This window comes from Armigeres subalbatus, chromosome 2 (assembly GCF_024139115.2).
Source record: "Armigeres subalbatus isolate Guangzhou_Male chromosome 2, GZ_Asu_2, whole genome shotgun sequence".
Lineage (NCBI taxonomy): Eukaryota > Metazoa > Arthropoda > Insecta > Diptera > Culicidae > Armigeres > Armigeres subalbatus.
In genome coordinates this window covers 217,892,183-217,919,065 of record NC_085140.1, presented here as the reverse complement: position 1 = coordinate 217,919,065, position 26,883 = coordinate 217,892,183, and the positions used below count along the sequence as shown (strand labels likewise).

The following is a 26,883-nucleotide window of genomic DNA, read 5'->3' as shown; positions in this document are numbered from 1 at the left end:
TATGAGGCAGTATGGTTTAAGTTTAAATTTGCTCCGAAATTCCGCGGAATTTCGTTAAATTTCGTTAAAAGCTAGCATTTTCTAGCGAAATATTTATAATTTTGCGAAACGAAACGAAATCTAGATATCAGATTTCGCCTAGCTCAAATTCCGCGAAATTCCGCGGAATTTCGTTTCGAACCACCTGAAACGAAATTTTTCGAAATACCGCATATTCTTAGTTGAAAGGACCTTTTTGAATTTTTTTTACAGATTCAATAAATCTTCATGAACTTGGTCGAAAATTTGCCTGGAGACTTTATTCAAGATGTTAACAGATATGAAAAAAACATTAAAATGAAAAAAAAACTTCTCTTATTTGTTATGTTGTGTTGTGTTATGTTGTTATGTTATGTTGAATGTTTTAAAAATCCTAATAATTTCCCGATTTTTTTTTTGTTGTCGTCTCAAAATTTTATTTTAGGGCAAAAAAATCGAGGGGGTTGGACAAAATTCTTTTTATATATTTGTATCGACTTTATTTGACTTTCAAAATATTAAACAAAATTAATTTTTCCTACGCGGATTTTTTTTATTCGTTTTTTGCATTATGTATACAATGCAAAAAAAAACTATTTAATAAAAATTCCGCGGAAACAAAATTAAATTTCGTTTCGTTTCGAAGTCTCGGAAGTAAATTTGAATTTCGTTTCGTTTCGAACCAACAATAGCATTTCTAATTTCGTTTCGTTTCGTTTCGTCAGGAAAAAATGTGTTATCGCATACCCTTACCATACCCATGATATGGATATCACGAACCTCTCTCTGCCATGATTAGAGTGTTTTCGGTAGTGGAAGCAGATTACGAATTTGAAGATTCGTCCAAAAAGTTTCGTAACAAAATCCGTAGAAGAAAATTATGACAGTATGTTTGTATTTTAATTGTTCTTATTTTTCACTAGTCGTTAAAATGTGTTATTGTCGTTTTTACCACTTAAGTTTATTAATGTAGACAATTGTCGGATGAATTATAATAAATAATAATAATAATAATAATAGCTTATAAAGAGTAAAACGCGAAAATAATAAAAGTTTGCACCGAAATATCATAAAAAATATCAGGTTTTGCTATTAACAAGAACTTATCAATATCTTGAGCTTTTAGTTTGTTAATAGCAAAACCTGATAGTTTTATGATATTTCCTTGCTAACTTTTGTTATTTTTGCTTGTTATTTTACTCTTATTTCAAACAAGTTCATATCATGTTTTGTTATCAATATTACGGCTTCTACCCGGGTAATCATATCCAAAAAGTCAGTTGAGAAGCAGATAGCGATGTCAGTGAAACGGTTAAAATGTGATGAAATTTTTGTTTTTTTTTCTGAAACTGGAAAGTAGCTTATACAACTTTGTGTATTGCCAACAATTTCATTGCAATTTATTAGGAACAAGCAGCTAAATAAAAGATGCCGCGCGTGCTGCTTGGGTCCGAATCAGTTCTATAAAATCAAAAATGTTGACTCTTTTTCGAAAATTTATTGTGATGCTGAATTTGTAGTTACTATTCTGGGAGAACTTTTCTTTTTTATTGCAAAATGAAACACTGAACATAAATTTGTAATCCGGAATCATAATATAGTTTATCTCTTTGTGATAGTTCATTGAAATGGGAATATTAAATCTTTTTTTATTGACATACAACAGGTTAGATCTTTAGATGTAGTGGAAAGCCAACTGCTACTCGCTTACTTTTCTTTTCACCGAATTGTATTGCCGTTTTTTGTCTCGAGTATGTTACTCATATTTTGTTAATAAATATGAGTTGTTCCACTTCCAACAAAAAGTGAGTAAAATTCCATGAGAAAAACTACAGCAATGAATTCCTCAATCGGTGAAAAGAAACAATAGCGTGAAAACTTGTCGCCAAGATACTGACTACGTACAAGTGATTTGAGCGTTATCCTAAAAATAGTGGCTTAATGCATAGATAAACTAGGAACAAAATGTTTTGAACTGTAGGTTTTAATGTTTATCCCGTTTGATTGCTGCCGACAACCAACACGAGAAAATGACGCCCAATAACTGGAACGCGGCAATTACGAAACCCACAGCGATGATGACCGCTGCATTCTTATCAAAGTGTTGCTTCAATTTCATCATACACCCTTCCTGCGAATGATAATGAAACATAATTGAGTAATGACCTTGCTCAAGCACCCACCCCCTAACGATTTTGATTACCTGGTAATAACGATCCATGAAAAGCGGTGGGGCATTTTTGCAATCGTCGGTCTCAGGATCAATTAAATCGGGTTTGCAACAACTGGCTGGCATGGTTCTGTTGTTGTTGTCATACCAATCCTTGGGCCCTTCAATGCCACAGCACATCATCTTCTTATGGACCCTGTTCCACGCTGCCATGTCAGCGCTGTTACGTCGGGAAATAGAATTCTCCAGCTGTGTTTCCAAGGCATTCTGGAGGTCGGACTTGAAGGCCACTGCTGCGATGGCGACGGCTACTTCTATGATCAACACAATTATAAGGAACACAGCGAAGGCATTCAGTAGCTTTGGCGACTCCTTTATGGCGCCGTAACACCCAAGAGAGGCCACGAGGAAGACAAAGGTGCCCACAACGATCAGCACAACGGGAGGCGCCATAAGCTTGTCCTCCACGAAATGTTGGTAGTCATTTACATCGAGAAGCACTATTATTCCGGCGATTAAAAGCACTAGTCCCGATACCTATTACAAAGAAAAGATTAACGATTGTTATTTACGTGGTAATTAAAAAGGAATTTTATACTGGTCTGGTAAAAGCAATTCTACTAAATATAGTATATAAAAATAGCTTCTCGTGGATTTACATGAGCTTGAAGACATTATGTTTGTGTTATATATTTGGATGAATGACTAGTATTTGCATAACACTCTCACGACAATACTAAGAATATCACAAAATGTAGTTCAACTATCAGATAACTACTGCAGTGAAAAAAATATGTAACTGTGGAATTTTTCAATGAACAAAATCTGTGAGCAGTGATTGCAATATTAATAAAATTGAACCTGAATTTGTTTATTAACCAACAAGAGAAATGAAGTGGACTATGATTAATAATTTATGTGGTTTCGATTAAATGCAGATGGTAAACATCAAACTTTCACTTGAATTTGTCCTAGTTTACATACCAATGAAACGCCACGCTAGTTACGTCCCCATTCCTTCGATCAAACAAGAGTCACAGCTAAAACATCCAATAATACAATCATCGTTTCCTTTCTGTGAAGGACATTGCCACCTTTTGAAATAGGGGCGCGATGCTTATCTTGGAGTGTTATTTTTTCTCGAAACGCGTGGGTGACCGAGGCAGTTAATCACATAAATGTGGGGAAAGCCATTGAACTAGTTGTCGTGAAATTTATCAATACATGTCAGAAGCATGCAAAGACACGTACGTACGGCGGCGGCAGTTGGGAAAAGTTTCTGACATCATCAAAAGTATAGGCTAGTTAAATGGTTCATGCGTCGCACAGTTTGGGAATGGGAACACACTGGAGGCTTGTGATTGTTCCTAATGGATGAGAAATGGGTTCGGTCAACAAGCAAATGTAATGCATGAAGGGATCGGTACATTTATTATTGATGAGACTCTTGAGACCTTGCTCGGGCTATTTTATACAGTAAAATTGAATGTACCGTCAAGACATTTGCGACCCCGACAAATATACTCCGTAAACGACCATCGAAAAAGCTATGCAAAATATAGACCTTTGATCAATCACAGTAAACATATTGATTTAACAATGTCCAAAATACTGCTAAACAGTTCTCTACTTCTCGCATTATAAGCTAATGGTACTATAATTATAATATTTTTAACTAAAATCATTATATTACAAAGATATTTTCAGTAAAGGATACTAATACAACAAATAAATCTGCAAAAATAATTGACGGTACGATAATCAATTCTAGGCAAGTTATCGTGAGGGCCAATCTGTGACGAATCAGGTGTTTAACCTGTCAATGAACATTGACGGGAGTAAACGGTTCATTTTTCATTTATTTAGCTTACATCTAAACAGATAACACTTATTCAACAATTTGAGGCCACAATACACGGTTCTGAGCCACATCTCTTCATCCTCGTTTGCGCCAACGTTTGCCAAGTCGTTCTGAAGAGTCAGCCCAAATCGTTCGCTGTGCTCCACGCCTTCTTGTACCTTCCGGGTCGGAAATGAACACCATCTTTGCAAGGTTGCTGTCTGGCCCTGCCTTTCGTACCCTTCCAGCTTTAGCTACCTTCCGAATACTGGGTCCTTCCTTCGCCGCCACACACTGTCGGCTTGCACATTGCCAAAGATGGTCCTAAGCACTCGTCTCTCAAATACTCCGAGTGCTTGCAAGGCCTCCTCAAGCTTGGTCCAAGTTTCATTTGAATCAAAGTTATGTTCCGGGTATTAGACCTCCCGACTCAGATGTGAATATGCACATTATGTGGGAGATAGTAATTTGAAAAATGTATTGGAGGTAACTACTTTCCTTTGATGGGTTTCATGTTCGTAGAAGACTACCGGTCTTATGAGCGTTTTGTGCATGACACATATGGTTTTTTTTTTATCTTTGTTAAGGTGTTTTTTTTTAATCTACAGATTAAGTTCAACACCGCGACACATTTAGTGGGAGTGGAAACAATTTTTGCCCGCATTTTCTTCTGAAGCCTGTGGTAGGACAATCCCACAAATGATGCGCCTTCGTATTTCACGACTAACATTATTGACAGCCGTCAGCAAGGATCGACCATCTCGTGCGTATCCCCGTCTATCGTAACTAGAGGTGTGCGCCGGTCCAAAAATCGGCGGCGGCGGCGTTTGTCAGAATTTTGGTCAACGGCGGCAGCGTTTTCGGCATCACGCCGAATGCCATTTTAACCGGCGTGAATCAGCGTGACAATTTTTTATATCAAGACAAAATTTTCAAAACGACTTATCTGCTTTTGTAAACAAAGATTCAAACGACGATTTGACGAATCTGATAGCTCTCCCACGCAAACCAACACCACCAATAGTTAGGTGAAGGTTTCCGCTACCTGTTGATGGTGTTGGTTTGCGTGGGAGAGCTATCAGATTCGCCAAATCGTCGTTTGAATCTTTGTTTACAAAAGCAGATAAGTCGTTTTGAAAATTTTGTCTTGATATAACGTTCTTTTTTTAATTTTTTTGAGATATTTGTAAGACATGAACGGGAGCATATTTTTCATAAAATTCTTTAGGTTCTTACAAAATATTCATTATTGGAAATTAGTTTCGAATTTTCCACAGGAACTACTTTAAAGCTCTTCGTAATTCCCAGGGAAAATTGTTCGAAATTTTAGAGGAAAATAATTCGGAATTTACATGAGAAACTATTCAACATTTTCATGAGAAATTGTTCCAAAATGTTTACAGGAAATTGTTTGGAAAATTCTTGGAAAGTTCCTGTTGAGTTTTTGTTCAGTGTTTTGTAAAATTTACACTGAACATTTTTCGGAATAACCGCGGGATATTCTGAGGTGTTTTAACTGGAAACTCGTTTGAATTTTCACCAGAAATATTCTACGGGAGATTTTTCAAAATGAGGATTTTTTTTTAGATTTCAAGGCAGTTTCTGGAAGAACTTCCGGAAAATTTTCTGGATCATTTTTGAAAGAAATTTTCGGATGGTTTTCCAAAACTAAAGACGTATCCATGGGAATTATTAGCGTAATTTTCTAAATAATTCCTGGGGTAATTTCCAAGATGAGTCCCCAGAAGAATTCCTGGAGGAATTTCTTAAAGTGATTCAGGAGGAATTTCCGAAAGGATTCTTCAAGAAATTACCGCAGGAGAACATGGAGGGATGTTCGAGAAAAAAAAATTAAGGAAATTGTGAAGGATTTTTGCTAAAGGAATTTTCGATGGAACTTGGAATGGATTTTCTAAAGGAATTTTCAATAAAATGTCTAAAAGTATTCTCGAACGAATTCCTAAAAAAAACAAAGAATTCCTTAGAAGGATTCCACTGAATAAATAACATGGAAATTTTAAACGAATTTCCTAAGGTTCAAAAGAAGATGTAGAAATGTCCAAAGGAATTTCCTGAGAAGTTACTAGAAGAATTTCCAAAACAAATACGGGAAATAATCTCCTCTGGGCATTCCCGAAATAATTTCCAAAGAAATTCGTAAAGAAATTTCTTAAGGAATCTCCGAAAGAAATTTAGTAGGACGGATATTGGTTTTTTTTTAGGAATTCATTCAAACCATAACAATTCCTTAATGTGTTTTCTAAAGTTTTCGTAAGTAAATGTTTGAATGAATTCCTAAAAAATCTTCAAGGAATTGAAAATAATCCGAAGCATTTTCCGAATGTATGTCCAGTAGAAGCAAAAGTACTAAAACGCTAGTGGCGTTGTAACCATTAAAATTATTTCGCCATTGAAAATTATTTTGCTTCAAATAGTTAAGCAATAACTTGGCCTATGTTGTCTGTCATGTTGTAGTGTATGATTGGTTGCATCAACATCAACAACACTTATAAGTACCGGTTTTTTGGCTGCTACGTTTGAGCACACGAACTGGAGCGACATTAGCAGTTTTATACTTTTGCATTAACTGTATTTCCCAATGATTTTCTAAAGGAATTCCTCAAAGCATTTTCGAGGAAAGAATTTACAAAGGAATCGTCAAATGCTTTTCTGAAGGACTATTTGTACGAAGTTCTGAAGGAATTCCCGAATAAAGTCCCAAACAAAATTTCCGGAAATTACCAAATTAAAATCTATTGAATTTTCGCAGAAATTTTAAAAGATTATCTGATGAAATCTCCAAGGTATTTTACGAAGGAAACCTTAACGAATTTCTAAATGAAATTCTGTGAGAAAGTCTAAATGAATTCCTGAAGGAGATTACGAAGCAATTCTTAGAATGCTCTCTTTGAAGGAATTTCCTATTTTATTTCCTGGAGGAATTTTCGAAGGAATACCTGAAGGAATGTTTGATTGAATGATTTAAACAATTTCTAGATGAACTAGCGAAAGAATTCTTGGGGGCATTTCCTAAAGAGTTTCTTTAAGTAATTTACCAGTCAGGGCTATAAAGCAAGACCATGCAGAAGATGGCTGGGTTCGATTCCCGATCAGGTCTAATAATTTTCTTGAATTCCCTGGGCATATAAATGTATCATAGTGTTTGCCTCATGATATACGAATGCAAAAATGGTAACTCGGCTTAGAAACCTCGTTAACAACTGTGGAAGTGCTTAACCGGGATCTCTGCAATTTGTTGAACTTTTACCGAGATTCGCACAGCCGATTCCCAGCAAACGTGTTTTTTTGCCGAGATTTCTGTCAAAATTGCTGAAAATTAGCAAATAAATTGCCGACAACATGCTAACAAACGCTATTTTTGCTGGGATATCAGATTTGATTTTGCTGAGCAAACGTCTGTGCGGATTTTGCCGAGCTGCAGAAATAGAAACTGAGTGTGTAATATTGTTTTAAAACAACAGACCAAAAATACGTTTAATTTTAATGATTTCAATGGTTGTTTACGTTAAAAAAATATTTTCGTGGATTTATAAAAAAATCGTCTTGCGCCTTAAAGGGTTAATGAACACTGTGAGGCGGCTATGTCCTAGTCTGAGATGTAATGTTGCCAATAAGAAGAAATAGGAAATGAGAAAAAATGTTGTGAGATCATCAATAATTTTGCATGATGTGGGGATCATTCGGGAAATTCTACGGAAATTTGATTGAATCTTCGAGATTTTGACGGAAAGCTCTGCGGACTTCTTCAATTGTGAATCGGCGTCGAGATCATCGTGGTAAAATATAGATCAGTGGCGTGAAAAATTTCAAACGGCGGCGCGCCGATGCAAAAATGTCGGCGGCGGCGCACACTTCTGATCGCAACACTGCTTCCCATATGGACCCTGTCGCGCTTGGTTTCGCCCACTAGCATGTACTTTGTCTTTGACGCATTCACCACCAGTCCAACTTTTGTTGCTTCACGTTTCAGGCGGGTGTTCAGTTCTGCCACCTTTGCAAATGTTCGGCCGACAATGTCCATGTCATCCGCGAAACAAATAAATTGACTGGGTTTGTTAAAACTCGTACCCCGGCTAGACCCGGCTCTCCGTATTACAATGCTGTACCTTGGAATTCAAACGAACTGGAGTGTTCGCCCGAAATCTTCACGCAGTTTTGCAAACCATCCACTGTTGCTTTGATCAGTCTGGTCAACTTCCCAGGTAAGCTGTTCTCGTCCTTAATTATCCATAGCTCCATGTGGTCTATACTGTCGTATGTCGCCTTGAAATCGATAAACATATGATGCGTTGAGACCTACTATTAGCAGCATTTTTAAAGGGTTTACCTTACAGTAAAAATCTGGTCCGTTGTCGAGTGGCCGTCAACGAAGTCGGTTTGACAACTTCCCCCGAACTCATGCACTATTGGTGACAGACGATGGAAAATGATCTTTGTAGGCGGCATTAAGGATGGTGATTGTTCGAAAGTTCTCACACTCTAGCATGTCGCCTATCTTGTAGATGACGTATATAACCCCTTCCTTACATTCTGCTGCTAGCTGTTCAGTTTCCCACATTCTGACTAACAGTTTATGCAGGAAAGCCATTTAAGATTTCCTCGTGGTGCTGCTTCCACCTTTCGAGCACCATAAGTTCGTCCGTCAAGAAAGTCCCGTCCTTATCCCTGCACATCTCGGCTCACAGCACGAGGTCTTTGCAGTATGCGTGCTTATCGTCGTGCTCATGATCAAGCCGAATAAACTACTATGGATCGATGACCAAGCAACACAAGTCAACGCACATCTATAAGCTCCAAATCGTGAAGGGATGTTAACCTTCTGTCTGTGCTCAAAAAAACTTACGTTGTCTGTGCTCTGCACTATGGGAGATCCCCATACAAGCGAGCGGTCAAAAATAAAATGTGGCTTTTAAAGCAAATTTTAACATAGTTTTAGCTGGATTTGGTCAAAATAGCTAGAAAATATCATTTCTAGTACCTTCCTCTCTTTTAAGGAGCATCCATCAATTACGTTATATTTTTTTAATGATAATTCGATTAATTGTCACATTAACCAAATAAGGAAGAATTATTTTATTTTTTTTTCTAAGGAGAAGAAAGGTTGTTGTCCACAAACTAAGGGGCCAGCGTGCCCCCTCCCTCTATCCTTTTGAAGACTTTTGTATAATAAATATATAGAAATGACGGCTTTGGCAGGTTTTGTTCTATTATTGTCAGGGGGGGTTTTGTTGACCAAATCTTATGAAATTCGGCCACAATATTCTTTGATATGCAATGAATGTTTAGGCCAAATTTAAGCATAATTGGTTATAGAAAACCCCCCTGACAGTAATAGAACAAAACCTGCCAAAGCCGTCATTTCCCTAAATACATATTTTTGTCTTTCTTTTGTAGAAACAAGTAACAAAACGCTTCATAAAAGGGAAAAAACAACAAAAACATACATAAACCATAGCGTAGTTGCGAAAGGCCAATGTTCTATGACATTTACGTGTATAGTTTTGAAAAAATATATAATCTTATATTCCGTATATTTGTTCCGAATATTAGATTTCCTAATTTAAAAACAACATAATTTTTCTCAAAACTTTTGGTTTATTTCCATTATTTTCAACATCATCATTCTTCTTCTCTATCAAGGTCTATGTCTTCAACAAAATTTTCTTCAATTTCATCAACGACATCCATGACGTCATCTAAAGTAGCAGAGGATAAATAACTTTTTGAATCTTCAGGAGGAGCGCATAGTTTCTTTGCATCTTTAATGACATCGTAAGGCGGATATCGCGAAGGAGTGTCATAATGAATCGATTCATACTGATATTTACTTAAACCAGTTTCGATTAAAACCCAAATGCTTCTTCTGGCGTCTTAAGCTTATATGAATCTGTTGAATGTATTCTAGAAAAGTGATGCTTGTCTTTCAAAAGTTGACCGATAACTTTGACTATATTGACATCACGTCTCTTGTACGCTGTCCTCCTGGTAAGCAATAATGCCTTTTCCACGGTATCTACATCGGGATTTAAACATTCCTTGTCAATTGTACGACGCTTACTTCTATCACTCAATTCCATAAAAGGCTTACCCGGTCGTCCGCGTTTTAAATACGTTGTAGAACATGTAGCAACATTTTTTCTTCTTCGATGAACTCGTCAATATCAAACTTGGTTTGCAACCATTCTCGGTTGACATACTCAAACCTTTGCGTACATCGAGATGCCTCCTTCCATTTACAAATGAATCTGCTTTCCAATTTGTATAGTTTCTCTTGCAAACGACACTTCATTTCTTCTTTTATTTGAAAACTAGTACAAATATATTCAAAAGCATTTTTAACATTATCCTTGCGTTGCAGCTTTGGATCGAAATTTGAGAATACCGATTTGTTATCCATTAGGCGCACTTGTCTTTCACTTCTATTTCAATAATAATATAACTCTGCACTCAACTGCCGCTTATGTAGTCTACTTGGGTACCTAATTACTAGCGGTAGGTATTCACTACAGCTCAAGACACTTACCTTTGATATTTCTTGAAGAGAGTACCCGCAAATGTGTCGATAGTGAAAGGGTTGAAGATTTCTTAGATATTCCTTTCAAATTGATTTACCTTGAAAATAGACTATTTTTGCTTGTTAATCATGCCTAAAACTGCATTTTCATTCACCTTAAAAAATGGGGATAATAATAAGGGTAAATTTTTAATCAATATGACACGGTGAAAAATCAAATTGAAAAATAAAATAAAATTGAATTATCTCTGCTAATTGCAAATACTGGTGAAAATTTCTTCGGATATTGCAGTCGAAGCTTTACTCTTTATGTGTATCATGATTAGACCTGGGAAAATTGAGGAAAAAAGTTCTTCACTATCGAAGTTGAAATTCGCGTTTTTTAAAGAAATTTTTGTGTATCTGCATTTTAAAAAAAAATTTCGCGTGTATACATTACTTTTTGCACACCATTTGAAAGCTTAGACAACAACCTTTGTAACGATGTATTAACATCATGGAAAAATATGAAATAAAAATTTAAAAATAGTTGAAAAGCGAACATTTTTTCAGTAAATTTGTCTAATTTTTCACCAATTTTTGACTTTGGCACCTTGTATCTCTGGAACTAAAGTACGTAGAGACTTCAAATTTTGGATTTTTCCTAATCAGAATATTGGTAATCTATAAAAAATATTTAAAAATGATTTGGGAGACATGACATTTTCGATTAATGACCGCCTGAAATCCTATAGTGCTGGGGTCATATTGACCCCAAATTGAAATTGCTGTAACTTTTTCAGTGTTTGGCCAATTTTGAATTTTTGGGGCTGTTTCGAAAGATAATTTAATCATCTTTCAGGTCGTTACCAAAGATTGACTATAGGTGGGCGGGTACATCGCGGGGAGGGGTTTTAGTGAACAAGGATACAAAAACAGTGATTTTTCATGATTATTTTACTTATATCCGAAAATCCTACCCATTTTGAACTGCAACTTTTTTAAAAAGTCTATGCAGGAAGGCATGTGCTTTGGCATGAGGCGTTGATAAGTTTAGAACTCGGCCGCCAGGTGATGGTATATTTGAATTCATTATTTTAGACTACTCAAGATATTCCGATATATAGAATTCTCCTCAGTGTAAATATTCTTATCGCACAAATTTAAAATAGGAAGAAGTGCTCATTATATTAAGCACCGCTTTGTAGTGATAGACATCCTGAACAATGTTGCCGAATACAACTTGGGTGTAAGTATGAGGGATCTCAAGCTAAAGCAATATTTCAAATATGCAAGAATATTGCAAGTACACTAGCGCCGCCTATTTGTAAATTTCCTAATTATTTATTCCGTCGCATGACAGTCCATTCCCACCAGACGAACTTTGTTAAAGACGTCATCTTTACAAATTTCAAAATTGTGCGATTAGAATATTTACAATGAGGAAAATTCTATATATCGGAGTTACTTGAGTAGTCTAAAATAATTAATTCAAATATACCATCACCTAGCGATCAAGCGCTAAACTATTCAATGCCTCATGCCAAAGCACACGCCTTTCTGCATAACCTTTTTGAAAAGGTGCAGTTCAGAATGGGTAGGATTTTCAGATATAATAAAATAAGCATGAAAAATCACTGTTTTTGTACCCTTTTTTACGAAAATCCCACCCGCGATGTACCCGTCCACCTATAGTCAATCTTTGGTAATGACCTGAAAGATAATTAAATTATCTTTCGAAACAGCCCCAAAAATCCAAAATTGGCCAAACATTAAAAAAGTTATAGCAATTTCAATTTGGGGTCAATTTGACCCCAGAGCACAGACAACGTAAGTTTTTTGAAAAAAGGACACTGTAGCGCATAAGATTTTTCAAGCGAATTTGCACCTAGAAGACAGATCTCAGCGAGTTTTACCAAACTACCAAAAATTAGGAGAATCGGTTGAAAACTAAAAAAATGGCGGCCACTCAAACTGGCCTGGGGTCATATTGACCCCAGAGCACAGACAAAGGGTTAATCACACAAAGGAACAGCTAAGGATCTTCTAGCTAAATAACAATTCACTATGTTCTGCCATGTTCCAGTTGTCGTTTTCAATAATTTTTGCTTTCAGTCTAGAGATTACAACAACAAGGACCAACCACGGGATACGGCTAATTGATTTCGCTGTGTCCAAGAGTATTGTAGCAGCTACTTCCGGCCAGCTTCTTGCGACCTGTCAACAACGGAGGAAGTTAAGGATTCCTTCCAATAGGCCAAGAACCATAAAGCAGCTGGTAAGGATGTATCGGAGCTGAACTCATAAAGATGGCCCCGAAAAAACTGACTACTTGTCTGCTCTGACTGATAGTAAAAACTTGAGAAACAGAACAGCTACTGGAATGGAAATTATGGGCCCCATCCACAAGAAAGGCGACAAGCTGGAGTGTAAGAATTTTCGAGCAATCACCATCCTAAATACAGCCTTCAAATCATGCCCTGCCCAATTTCCCAGTTCATCTTCCGTCGTCATTCTCCAATAGTGAATGAGTTTGTGGAAAGTTGGCTTGATAACTTTGTTTACAACTGTATGACAACCAGAGCCGATCTATACTGTACGATAAATCCTTCAACAATTTCATGCATGTCATGTGTGGTATGAATCAGTCTATAAAACGGATCAGTCTATGAAAGCTCTTGCACAACCTGTGCATGTAGGGTATAGCCATTTCTGCTGGCAGTTGTAAGGAGGATTCCAAAGTGCAAGGACATCGAGCTGTGTTGGGTGATTCTCCGTTGGAGTCTAAGCTACATATTTGGCTATCCTGCCAAGAGTTTAATTCTATTTACTGTAGCAAAAATGGAGAATCATAAACACATTGTTGGTCGAGGGGTTTGATGCTGAGACTGATCGGGGTGAAGTGGTAGAGCATAGTTTGAGGGGGTCGGGATTGAGGAAATAAAACGCCTGGCCCTACCCGAGCAAATATTGAGAGCAAATCGATAACTGATTTTGTTATTGAGAAATCGCCTAATTTTGATAACTCAGCATGATATCCTTTTGGTCGTTTTAACGGTTAAAATAACAAAATGTATAGCAGAAAAATCTTACTGTGACATCAAATTGAAAACTATTTCTGCTATCGATGAGAGCAAATCGAAAACTGATTTTGATATTGGGTTTGGATAACGAAATAAGTAATCAGTTTAACATCAGTTCATATAATTCAGAAATCAACAGCACATTGATGTGTCAAAATAAGTTATCAATCATGAATATCAAAGTTTGAAAACAAATTATGATTTCAATTTGATGTCGATATCAAAATGTTTTTTTCTTTTTGCTCTCATTATGATGTCAGGCTTTGCTCGGGTATGGATTTGGAATTGTTGCTCCTATTGGGCCCAACATAGACATTCACAGAGTGTTGGCGTATTGGTGTACGTTACTATAGGAACGGCCTTTCCAAACAGATGTTATTGTTTGTTTGTTTTTATAATGGAGATTTCAGGTGGGTTGAGGTGTTGAGAGTTTGCAACTGGACCTGCCAAATAGACAAACTGAGTAAAAAGTGTAGTGTTTTTGTTGTGAGGTTTATTTTATACGGAAAAACACAGTTTAGCTGATGAATGTTCTTGCTGATTGGTATTGTTATAGGGTTGTGAATGGTTAAAGTTACTGCATGCAACTTTGTGACTAGTAAAGAATCGATGTGGAGGCTTAATGGATTTATTAGAAGCGGATTAAAATGACTGCGCAATGAAGTGACGGAAGCGGATCGGGATGACCGCGCAATGAAATTTAGGAAGCGGATCCAAATCACCGCGTAAATAATTTTAGGAAACGGATCGGGATGATCGCACAATGGAATGTAGAAAGCGGATCGGAATGACCACACAATGATATTTGGGAAGTGGATCTAGAGCACCGCGCAATGTAATATAGGCAGCGGAGCGGAATGACCGTGTAATTAAATTTAGAAAGCAGATTGGTATGACAGCGCAATGAAAAATTAGAAACGGATCGGGGTGACCGTGCAATGAAATGCGCGGTGAGGTATTAGAGGGACATCTGGAAGACCACGATGTCAATGCGTAGGGAGTAGCTTGCGATGGCCACGCAATGAAATGTTGAAAACAAATAAAAATGATTGTGAATGTGGTCGTGAAGAGCCTCGTAGTTGGAGTTGCTGGTCGCTCTCAATATGGGTTAACTAGAGCTGGAGCAATGCAGAGTATGTGGATAGACGAGGTCTCGATTTTTGCGGTGTGCTGCTGTAAGAACCAAGCAGTGATCTGATTTCAATTTTTGAAATTTGGTCAGATAATTCAATTTACATTTAACTTACTAAGTTACTTGTGGGTCATGTGCACACCAATTAATGCAAAGCACCGACTTGGAAGATCTGCATCCTGGACGACTCCCAGCTATCGCCTTAATATGTACCAATTTCGTTCGACTTCTTTTATTTCAGTATGGAGGCTACTGCCCTCTAGTAACAAGGACGATGGAGCTCGGTGTTTGAGAGCCTATTGTGGCTACCAGCACCGTTGATGAATACCTGAAGCTGCTGACTGTCCCCTGAGGCACATAATGTTTCACTGGCGTATAGTAGCACAGATTTCACATCACTTACAAAACAGCCCTTGCCATCCTTATCCATGCGCCTATGTCGATCTTGGATTCACCGTCTGACGCCATTTGGCTCCAAGAAAGCTTTCAACATTTTTCACTAATTTTTCGGTCACTATAAAGTTGGGAGCGGTTTGGTTTTGTTAACGTTGATGACTAAGCCTGTCGATTAAAAATGTAAGGGAGTTCGTCGAGCTTTATCTGCATATCAGATCGCCGTTGAGCTAAACATGTAACGTTTTCAGACAAATCGAAGTCGTTCAGGTGCTTAATGGTCATAGGCTGTCTGATGGTTCGTGGTTTGGATCACGAACAATCACACCGTCGATTACTGTTTGCAGCATGGTGATGACAGGATAAATCCTTGCCTCACCAGCTACGACCCGGTTGACATCGAACAGGTTCTCGTTGTGCATCACTCTGTATGAGAGGGCCCTTGCTTTGCCACGATTAAGTCGATGATTCTCTCACAAACCGTTTTGCGTCTCATTGTGATTAAGTCGGTCGAAAGATTTTTCGAAGTCAATGGGAACCAAATTGGAATTGACCGGCTTCAGAATGATAAGGAGCGTGGTAATATGGACACATACGATCTCCCCACATACAACCCGATCTGCTGCCGTCGGAGAGTCGCATCGATCTTCTCCTGGATTCGTTCTGGGATCACTTTGCATGAAACCTTGGAAACAAGCATTATACAGCAGCATGATGCCTCGCCAGTTGCCGCATACAGTTGGTCTCACTACTGGGGGCCTTCACTGAGATACCATGAATCCGGCCGTCCGGGAAACTTGTTATGTCCTAGTTATTGCGGAGTAGACGATGCAACAGTTGAGCGAATGTCATTGAATCAGCGTCTCGTCCCTGGGACTTTGTGCAATTTCATGCATTGGATGGTTATTTGGATCGCTAGCAGTGATTAAGCTTCGGTACTAACGCGTGGTATACGTCGAATCATAGGCAGATCATAGTGGTGGTGGCCCGGCTGAGACTTGGAAAAGTAGTTGGAATAACTTGAACCTCCTTTTCAGCAGGCCAATTGAGTCGGTCAATAGCTGACCAATCTTTCACAGGAATCGTTGCTTCCATCTTCGTCCCGGTTGCCGTGGCTCTCTCATCTTCGTTGCCATGAGATTCCGCCCACTCTCGCTTGTCCCGTCGACATGAGTGCTTGACTTTATTTTCCAGAGCCAAGTGTCGTTGATGGGCTAAAATTCCGTTTCCTTTGATTTTTTTTTCAAAATTTTTGTTCGTCCTATCGCGTTTTGGCTTCTCTTCATTACTCGATCTTTCTTCAAGTCTCATCGTTGATGCATAGTTTTCTCTGGGTGATGAGAAAAACTTTGGTAGCAAGCCTCGATAAAATCTACTGTATTTTCGTGTCCATATTTTCTAATGAGAGTAATAAGTTCCATTGTGAATGGTTTTATGTTTCTCCCGAAATGCATAATAGTTGGAATTATAAAATTACCTCATGAGTAAGTTTACAAGCCAGTTGACATGATTTAATTTTTTTTATATGTCTCTGCTAATAGAGTCTTCTTCTTCTTATTGGCATAACATCCCCACACTGGAACAGAGCCGCCTCGCAGCTTAGTGTCCATTAAGCACTTCCACAGTTATTAACTGCGAGGTTTCTAAGCCAGAATAACATTTTTGCATTCGTATATCATGAGGCTAACACGATGATACTTTTATGCCCAGGGAAGTCGAGAAAATTTCTAATCCGAAAATTGCCTAGACCGGCACCGGGAATCGAACCCAGCCACCCTCAGCATGGTTTTATACCACTAATAGAGTGGTATTGCTTATCACATTCCGGTTTGAACGTTTCTTACGTTTTTGTTGTTAGATGTTTGCGAGCGATTTAGTTCTATGCACTGATTATGAGAGAAGAGGGAAGATGTGTGGTATGAATCAGTCTATAACACGGATCAGTCTATGAAAGCTCTTGCACACTCTGTGCATATAAGGTATAGCCATTACTGCTGGCAGTTGTAAGGAGGATTCCAAAGGGCAAGGACATCGAGCTGTGTTGGATGATTCTTCGTTGGAGGCTAAGCTACATATGTCAGATCCCCAAGAAACACAAATTGTTTCAAATTAGTATTAGCAATAGAACTAAGACTTTTTGGCAAGCTTCAACATCGTTGTCAAACTCCTATATACAAATTGTTGACAACTAAAAAAGCGAAAGTGGTGTAGTCAATATATTACATTCCTCATGATTCATTTGAAAAGTTTTGGTTATTTGATAGAGGAAAGCTTATTTTGTCGGATACATGTCCTCGGATCGCAACTACAACTATCCATCCTCGGATGGGCCCCACAAGTCATTCTGCTCAGTCAGTTTGTTTCGCTTCACACCTCCTAATATCAGCCGGATCTGAAGCGCAGAATACCAGAGTTGCTGACCGGCGTTCTTGCAACATGCCCTGCCCATCGTATCCTTTCAGCTCTTACCACTTCCCAACCCTTTATTCGGTTGACCGTAGTTGGACATGCTCGTTGTTTATCCATCTCCATCAGACACCACACACACCAAAAAAATTGTCATCAGCATGCGTCGCTAGAAAAAAATCCAAGTGCTTGCGCTCCGAAAGGCAGTGATTACATTCAAAGCTCTTTTAGAATGTAAATACAGTTCTGCCTGTCACATCCTGTGTGTTAGCGCATCGAGTTTTTTTTAGATCTTTTAGCATTATATGAAAAGAAAACAGGAAGAATTCTAAATCGAATTTTTGTTTGATGCCAGATGTCTTAGAAATGCATGAAACGTGAAACTTATAAAACTATTCAAAATTTAAAGTTTTTATAAGCCAAATGTCTCCAAATGTCAAAAGCTTGAGCTTGATTGACTGCCCGTAGTTGCTACTCCATTATGACTAGATCAGCTGTTCTTGCACAGATAACCAACAGATGTTTGCTTGGGAATAGCACTCATCTTCAATGTAAAGTACTGGTGATCTCATTTGTTAGGTCATACTGGCGCCTGCCACGTCAGAATGCAAGTCAATGTAGGGAAGGGGAGGAAATGATGATGTAATCACTCGCCCACTGCAAGCCGAATATACCTTTGCACTTGCCACGAGATCATACGGAATTTATTGGAATTTTTGGGTTAGGTTCGAGAGGCAGAGGTGCGTCTTGGATAACGAGCTGCCAATGTTATAGATAGAAGAAAGCAACTGATGGAATTTCTAATTGGATGTAGGGAAACGAACTTTTTGCTTCATTTCCAATTCTAGGAGCTACTGGGATAGGGATAGAAATGGAAAAGTTCTAGCGATTGCTAGAACATGAGAAATATAGAGAAAGATACAGAGTAGGGGATAGGAACGGACCTAGGATTGAACCCACGACCTCCTGCGTACGAGTCAGAAGCAGTAGCCACATGACTACCAAGCCCGTTTCGCATGAAACGTCGAGATCTAGTGTTGACTCCAAAAAGTCAAATTTTCTCATTTTTTTTGTTTTCGAGATAACGCCAGATATCGACTTTTCATGCATTCCTAAGACATTCGGCATCAAAAAAAATCGGTTTTGGATTTTTCCTATACCACCCACCCCCTTGGGAAATTTTTGTGTTTCATAATAGTCAAACTTTGACCACTTTGATCAAACATTTAACGAAGTCCGATTGAGCTGAAATTTTGCATAGGAACTTTTTCGAGGAGATGAAACTTTTGAGCACTACCCGTTTTTGAAATTCGATGGTCAAATTTTTCCCACACTTTCCATTAGCACCCTACTGTGCATGTGCACCTACAAAATCTAAATTCCTACCAAGAGCCTATTGGACTAAAATAGATTAGCCAAAAATTGGAAGTGGATTTACGTGTGAATTCATCATTCGACGATGTTTCTGGTAAGGAAATTATTTGAAGAGAACCAGAGAATCTAGAAGCGGACTGGCAGCGGCATTAAATTGCCTAGATAAATGTCAGAAAGATGTTGACAATATTTTATCTGACGGTTAATTCTTCCACCAGATTTGTAAAAACAATATTAAAACATGCTAGTCTCCATGGTGAAGAAGAGCTGATCTAAATGTCACTAATTCCGATCACACTGACGCCACTGCGATCTGAATTGTGTTGCTAGGGAGGTGCGGTCATATGCATACCACGGATAATCGGACATATTAGAAGCACAGTTGATCTCAAACGTGGATCAATTGGGTTAATCATCGTGAACATTGACTGCGTTATGCCGTTACATAACAGAACGGACTTTGTTCACTCTGTTAGCAGACGGTTACAGATCATTCATGATAATCACGTTTTGCTTTACCTTGTCTTTCTCGTGCATGAGATAAGACAATAAAAATAATTTAGGAGGATCCCCCCCCTTTTCTGTTAAACTGTTTTTACACGATTTTTTCGCTTGTATTTTTGATCTTGTGACTTCAATTTGCCATCAAAATCTTTGCAACATGTTTCAAAAAATCCTAAATAATTCAAAGAAAAATCACATGGTAATTGATATGCGTTAAACATTTAGAATTAGCATTAGCATTAGCATTGAGCAATTCGCACAATTTCGTAGGTGGTACAAGCCAAAACTATTGTATGAGAGTAGTAGCACTTTTAGCCGTTACCATAGATATTGATTTGGGACTAATCACTATCTCTTAGGTGGCCACGGGATGGTTTTGGAATTGTGTGGAAGGTTATAACAGTAGGAATCGTTTTGGTAGAACGTGAAACACAGAAAGAATATCTTAGTTACAATACAAAGTAGGAAAGGGACGAGCCTGGAATTGAACCCACGACCTCCTGCTTATAAGGCAGAAGCGGTAGCCACTAGACCACCGAGCTCGTCATATATGCGTTAAACATTTAGAATGGGTGCAAAATTGAGAAAATGTAAATCGCGTAAAAACAGAATCCAGTGTATTTGAGTGGTGGTTTGGCATGATTTTGATCAAATAAGCATTCTTTATTCCATTAAATTGCATTGAATTTCACAAGATAGCGCAATTTGAATTTATTTCAATTATAACAATAAGTTCGATTGAATGTTGCGTTTATTCATATTCTTCAAGTAGGGAGCGGAACCATTTGGGCAGCACCCCCTATTCCTGTCTGCAACCTTAATAACTTGACCGCGTTCCAACCAAATGGCATGATTTTTTTGTACATCACTAGATTTTGACAGAAACTAACCATGTACTAAAAAACAAATAATTCGGCTGTAATGCGCTCGAGTAATGAACGTTGCTGACGGGAATAGGGGGTGCTGCCCAAATGGTTCTCTACCCTACGTGTATGAAATTACGAAATATTTATATCTGTGCCTCGTAGCAGAATTGGTTCAACCCGCAGGTCGTCTTCCAAAAATGTGTTAACAGTCTCTAGTGGCAACAATAACTAAACACTAAAGTTCCCATTTTTTGTAAGGACTGTAAGGACTTGGCCGGTGCCGTTATTTATCTACCCTTAAGAGCTGTTGAAATTTAAGATTCGTGAATATAATAGAATAGTTAGAATATCCAAACTACTATTCTGTTTTGTATTCTGTTCCATCATGGAGTAGCTACCTTAGACATGTACAGTAGAGTGGGGCGCAATTGTATGGAAAAACGTAAACTTCATCCCATCAAGTGAGATCAAGTTTTTTCTGAATCGTGTTGGGACCACAATCAATTGAGCAAAATATGGGCGCGATTGGTTGCAACCTCGCATTCCACATCGCGTTTCAAATTTACATGGAAATTTGTATGGGAAAACGTAATTTTTCACATTTTTGCTCTTAGCGGCTTCAATTTATCATCAATCACGTGACTTAATACGTTAGCATATAGTCTGAAAGATGCCAAAAGACTTTGTCGAAGAAGGTATGTAGCTGGAAGGTCTACAAAAAATGTTATTACGTTCCGAAAATTGATTGTTCAAACCATATGCAAAAAATCAATGTTTCTGCCAGCACTACCGGACAACCTATGGTTATCGAAGGGCAAAACCCATCTTCCTTCTTGCCGGATTTTTTCTTTGTGAAATGATTCCGGATAGCTCCCATTAGCTCTAAAGCCCTATAAGATCAATTATTTTGAAATAACACTCAGTTAAATTATTGGTCTACGTAGTTCGGCAGTGCTGGCAGAATAAACCATTTTTTGCATATGGTTTGAACACTCAATCTTCGAAGCGTTATAACTTTTTTCGTGGACGTTCCAGCAACGTGCCTTCTTCGGCAAAGTTTTTCGGCATCCTTTGGGTTATACTTTAACGCAATGTGCCACTTGGTTTACGATGAACTGAAACCTCTAGTAGTAGAAATGCAAAAATATACGTTCTCCCATACTAATTTCCATACAAACTTCAAACGCGATGCGGAAAGCGAGGAAGTAACCAATCGGTCCCAAATTCTGCACAGTTATTCAGGACCCAGAATGGCTTCGAAAAACCATTGATTTGAAAAAATGACCATGACGCCCCACTCTAATGTACAGTCAGTCTAAGCTAAGCTAAGCTAAGCTAATCTTTTAGTCAAGGGTTTTTTGTTGATCCACACTAAAATTTAATTTATTAAAAAAAATATATATAGTTCGATTGAATGAGAACATATTTCCGATGTGTGACTCTGATGAATCTGATCAAAATATATTCAACATTTTATTACCATTGATCCTAATCGGCACTGTTTATCGAGGTTTACGCCCATGCTTCAAGTTCATGTTATCATGCAAAGCCAATTAATGGATGTTAAGTTGCTATTTATTTCTAACCATTTGTTCCCGCAACTCACTGTTTCCTTACCGCAAATATGAGATTGAAGACAAACAGCAAATATTTAATCGTTTTGGTCCCACAGGATCCGAGCCTAGCTCGGATGTTGTCAAATAGAATTGATTTCATTTTGCAGCTGTCTTGCACAGTTAATCCTTAGAATGCAAATAGAACTGGTCACTTTCACTGATGTTGCACTTATTCCAAACTGATTTTCTGCCCAGAAATCACTTTTCGTCCCAAGAGGTCACTTTCCGACAAATCCTTTCAACTGCCCGGAGCAGACTGAATCAATGTTGGCTGGCGTGCGGTCATTTGAATATACCACCTTCGGATTATATACACATCAGTAAATTTTCCAGCACATTTATGCTGCCGTACCTGGCATGTCCCGAATAGAAAATACCCACCCCCCTTAGAACCAGCCATCAACGGCAGGTCAAGCACGCTGGCCGGTCACTTGGTGTGCCACTTTTCTATGTGTTCGCTTGGGGGGTAGCATGCGCGCGATTTCTCCAAAAGGACTGGAAACCACGCAACTATCGCGGTGTGTGCTTCCAAAAGAAAGCTTCCATGCTTCGATACCGCGTGTTTTGTTTGGGGGCAGTTTAGAGGTTGACCTGCCACTTATTTACCGATGATCTACATTCATGTTCACTTTCGGAGTCCTGCGGTGGAGCCAACTGCCTAGTGGTAGAGAGCTTTGTGGCGGACATTTATATTGAGTTGACGCGAAATATAGACGTCATTGTGTTTCTGTTGGTACATGCAATGGAGTTCTAGATAGATTACATGCTACAAAAAGATTATTCAAAATACTCAGTTCGAGACACATAAATTCGGTAGATATATTTTATGGCACTTATTCTTAGAAAAGAAAGGATTTGTTGACAAAGCAAAAGCATTCTAGAGACTGCAGCACAGTTTTTTTTACCATGAAGAATTTACATGAAGTTTTTGCAGTATTCCGTGATATCGTCTTCTGTAGCCCAGATTACAAAGTTACAATCTAGACCACGATGAAGGTGGCTGGGTTCGAATTCCAGGTAATTCCTATTTTCAAACTAAGTTTGTCTAATTTTAATCGTATTTTACAAATGTGGCACCATTTTTTTCAACACTACCTACTCCAAAAGCATAATCCACAATCAAATTTTCGAGGGGATTCCTGGTATAAGTTGTTCTTCCTTCGACAACTTGACCGAAATAGCTTTATTGAATTTAGTAAAGGATATGTGATAACATTAGTAGCAGCTGATACTTTATTCTCATCAAAATATACCAGCAGGACATTGTTCTTAGTACAACGCAAGGATGTTAACGATTCAGTAATTTGCGTTCGATCATTGAGTAGTTTGTCAATAACACATTCCAGAAGCTGAATTTCAAAATATGTTGTATGGTGGACTTCTAGTGCGAAGTTTTTTCTACAACTCTGCCCAATGGTTCGTTGTCTGAATTCCACTAGTAACGGAGTTATAGCTATAGTTTCAGTAACTTAGACTGTTTAAATGATAACAAAATTCCAATCATTTACTTGAGGTTACTGCAACTAGCGCTCTAACTGCGTTATTAGTTGAATTCTAGTAACGAACCATTAGGCAAAGTTGTAGAAAAACCTTCGCACTAGAAGTCCACCATACAACATTATTTGAAATTCAGCTTCTGGAATGTGTTATTGACAAACTACTAAATGATCGAACGCAAATTACTGAATGATCGTTAACATCCTTGTACAAGTCAAACCGTGCGACCATGGTGATTGTCTTCTTACAGAGCCAATCGATTCCAAATCGAGTTTCCATCCCGGGGCATTCCGGGATTTGGGAAAATTCGGGATTTCCCGATTCCCGGAATATTATTTTTGAAATCCCGAAAATCTTGGGATATCGCTTGCCAAAATGCCCCAATTAGCGAACGCCATTCGTTAATTGGGGCGAGGTCGTGCCCAAATTACTGAACGATCACTGTACATCTTTGTGGCCAATGGGGAAGGGTCATTCGGCCGAAAGTCATTTGGCCGAAAGGGTCGTTTGGCCGAAAGGATAATTTGGCTGAAAGGGTCATTAGACCGAAAGGGTCGTTTTGCCGAAAGGGTACTTTGGCCGAAAGGGTTATTTGGCCTAAAGGGTCATTTGGCCGAAAGGGCCATTTGGCCAAAAGGGTCGCTCGACTTAAAGGGTCATTAGGCCAAAAGGGTCGTTTGGCCAAAAGGGTTGTTTGGCTGGAAGGGTAATTTGACTGAAAGGGTCATTTGGCCGAAAGGGTCGTTTGGACGAAAGGGTCATCTGGCCGAAAGGGTCATTTGGCCGAAAGGGTCGTTTGGCCGAAAGGATCATTTTGCCGAAAAGGTCATTTTGCTGAAAGAGTCATTTGGGCGAAAGGGTCATTTGGCCGAATAGGACATTTGGCTGAATAGGTCATTTGGCTGAATAGTTCATTTTAAAAGTGAGAAATAAGGAATGAGAAGAGAGACGTCTCACTTCTCACTCTTCATTTTTATCTTCTCACTGTAAAAAGTGAGAAGCGCGAAATGAGTAGTGAGACGTCTCACTACCCACTTCGCACTATGTACTCAGTTTTCGCAGTGAGAAGTGAGTAGTGAGATGTCTCACAACCCACTTTGCACTACTCACTTTTCACAGTGAGGAGTGAAAAATGAGGAGAGAGAAGTGAGACGTCTCATTTGGCCCTTTCGGCCTAATGACCAGTTCGGCTAAACGATCCTTTCGGCCAAATTACCCTTTCGGACAAACGACCCTTCTGGTCAAACGACCCTTTCGGCCAAACAACCCTTTCGGCCAAACAACCCTTTCGGCCAAATGACTTTCGGCCAGATGGGTTTCTAATTTTTTAGATTAGAAATAGGATAATTAGATTTAAAAACAACGATTATATATTAGAATATGTTTGTGTAATTGTATGTTTTATCGAAAATCCAGTTTTTGTATCATAACTGTATCAGCTATCGACAGACAGATCCTCTTGGAAACATCATGGTTGTCATGCCTCTGCCTTTCAGTGGAGTGGATTGTTTGCATAAATTTGCATAAGCCTCCCAACTTTTTTGATAACTGTCACTGTTACTCTAATCAAGAACCAAAATACTTGCCTTACTTAATACTAACAATATTAATTTTTGCTCGACTGTTTTTACATTTAACGCTAGAGAATTGTTAGGATTTGAAAATAAACCAAGACTTGAAAGAACCTAAATACGTTCAGCCCATAAAGGGATCAATTCCCCTTGAGAGCAAATAGATAACTAATTTTGTTGTTGTGAAATCGCCTAATTTTGATAACTCAGGATGATAGGATATTGGTAGTTTTGACGGTTAAAATAACAAAATGTATAGTCTTACTGTGTTATTGGTTTTTAATAACGAAATAAGTAATCAGTTTGATTTCAGTTCATATAATTCAGAAATCAACAGCATATTGATATCAAAATAAGTTTTCAATCATTGATATCAAAGTTTGAAAACAAATTATGATTTCAATTTGATGTCGATATCAAAATATGTTTTCTTTTGGCTCTCATTATGATGTCAGGCTTTGCTCGGGTTCCCCTACCCCTGGAGATACCTTCGCTGATCCCAGGGGGTGCCTCGGACAAGAATGCGTAATGGCGGATGTATTACAATTTCGATCAAAACTTATTGATAAAGTTTAGATAATTGTATAATTCTTTATTTCAAAACTTTATCTTGTGCATATATGCATATGCATTAGTGAGTCAAAGCCTATTGAATACTTCCCTCCAAAACCAGCACAGTATATGAAGGGCTGTGTTACAAAAGATCAAAAGGACAAAACGTTGAACAAATTTTAAAAATCCTCTATGCAATCTACTTTTCGAAACAAACTATCAAATAGCATGTTAACAACATGTTTCAGTTGCTTCCAAGCTGCACGAAGCTTCCTTTTAAGTGGCTCGAAAGCCGCTTTTCAAGAGGCTCGGAAACCTCCCTTCAAAATGCGAGGAAGCCTTCTATCAAGTCGCTCGGAAGCCTCTTTCAAAAAGCACGGTAGCCTACTTTCAAGATGCATGGAAGGTTCTTTCAAAAGACTGGAAAGGCTTCTTTCAGGAGGCACGGAAGCCTCCTTACAAGAGGCTCGGAAGCTTCCTTTCAAGAGGCTCGGAATTCTTCTTTCAAGAGGCTTGGAAGCATACTTCGAGATGCTCCCCCTAGAAGCTTCCTTTTAAGGGATCGTCCACAAATTACGTAACGCTTAGAGGGGGGTTGAGTGAACTGTGACGATCCATACAAAACTTCTAAAAGCATCATACAAAAAGTGTGACATAGGGGGAGGGGGGTCGAAAAAGTCCAATTTTCGCGTTACGTAATTAATGGATCTTCCCTAAGTGGCTCGAAAGTTACATTTCAAGAGGCTCTGAAGCCTTACTTCAAGAAGCTCGGAAGCCTCTCTTCGAGAGGATCGGAAGCCTTCCTTCAAGATTATTGGAATCCTCCTTTCAAGAGAATTGCCAAACGACCCTTTCGGCCAAACGACTCTTTCGGCCTAATGACTCTTACGGCCAAATGACCTTTTCGGCCAAATGACACTTTCGAAACATATGCATGTGCAGTGCATATGCATGCACAGTCAACATATTCCGAGTTGCCGAATAATTTGCAATTAATTAACAAAATAAAATTCATTCAGTTCTATTACCCCATTTGTGGCTAGGAACAATGTATCGCTACTTAAGCTCATGGTCATGGGACATGGCCTGCTTTTTAACATGGTGTTTTTTAGCATTTCCTTAGTTATAAACTAAAAACGTTCATATGCCTGCCTTTGCATGGATGAATATGTATATTGTATGGCAAGCACAATGGATTCACAACACCTATGCCATGGAGATAGTTGCAAACTGCTTATTAATATTTATCTATTCTACTATTTATTTCTCTATTCTTAACTGTCTCCATGGGAAACTGTTTCAGCAAAAAACTGGGATAATTTCGGAAATAAATAAAGTCATGTCTAG

The 26,883-nt window shown here is 38.4% G+C and overlaps 1 protein-coding gene across 1 annotated transcript; it reads right to left on the bottom strand.

The window, feature by feature from the left end:
• Positions 1–1,590: 1,590 nt before the first annotated feature.
• Positions 1,591–22,172, bottom strand: LOC134211671 (23 kDa integral membrane protein). Its single transcript, XM_062688786.1, has 3 exons — positions 21,918–22,172; positions 2,222–2,725; positions 1,591–2,149 (listed from the first exon to the last, which is right to left on the bottom strand). The coding sequence occupies exons 1-3, from the start codon at positions 22,014–22,016 to the stop codon at positions 2,003–2,005; spliced, it is 750 nt and encodes a 249-aa protein (XP_062544770.1). The 5' UTR covers positions 22,017–22,172; the 3' UTR covers positions 1,591–2,002.
• Between the last annotated feature and the right edge of the window lie 4,711 nt (positions 22,173–26,883).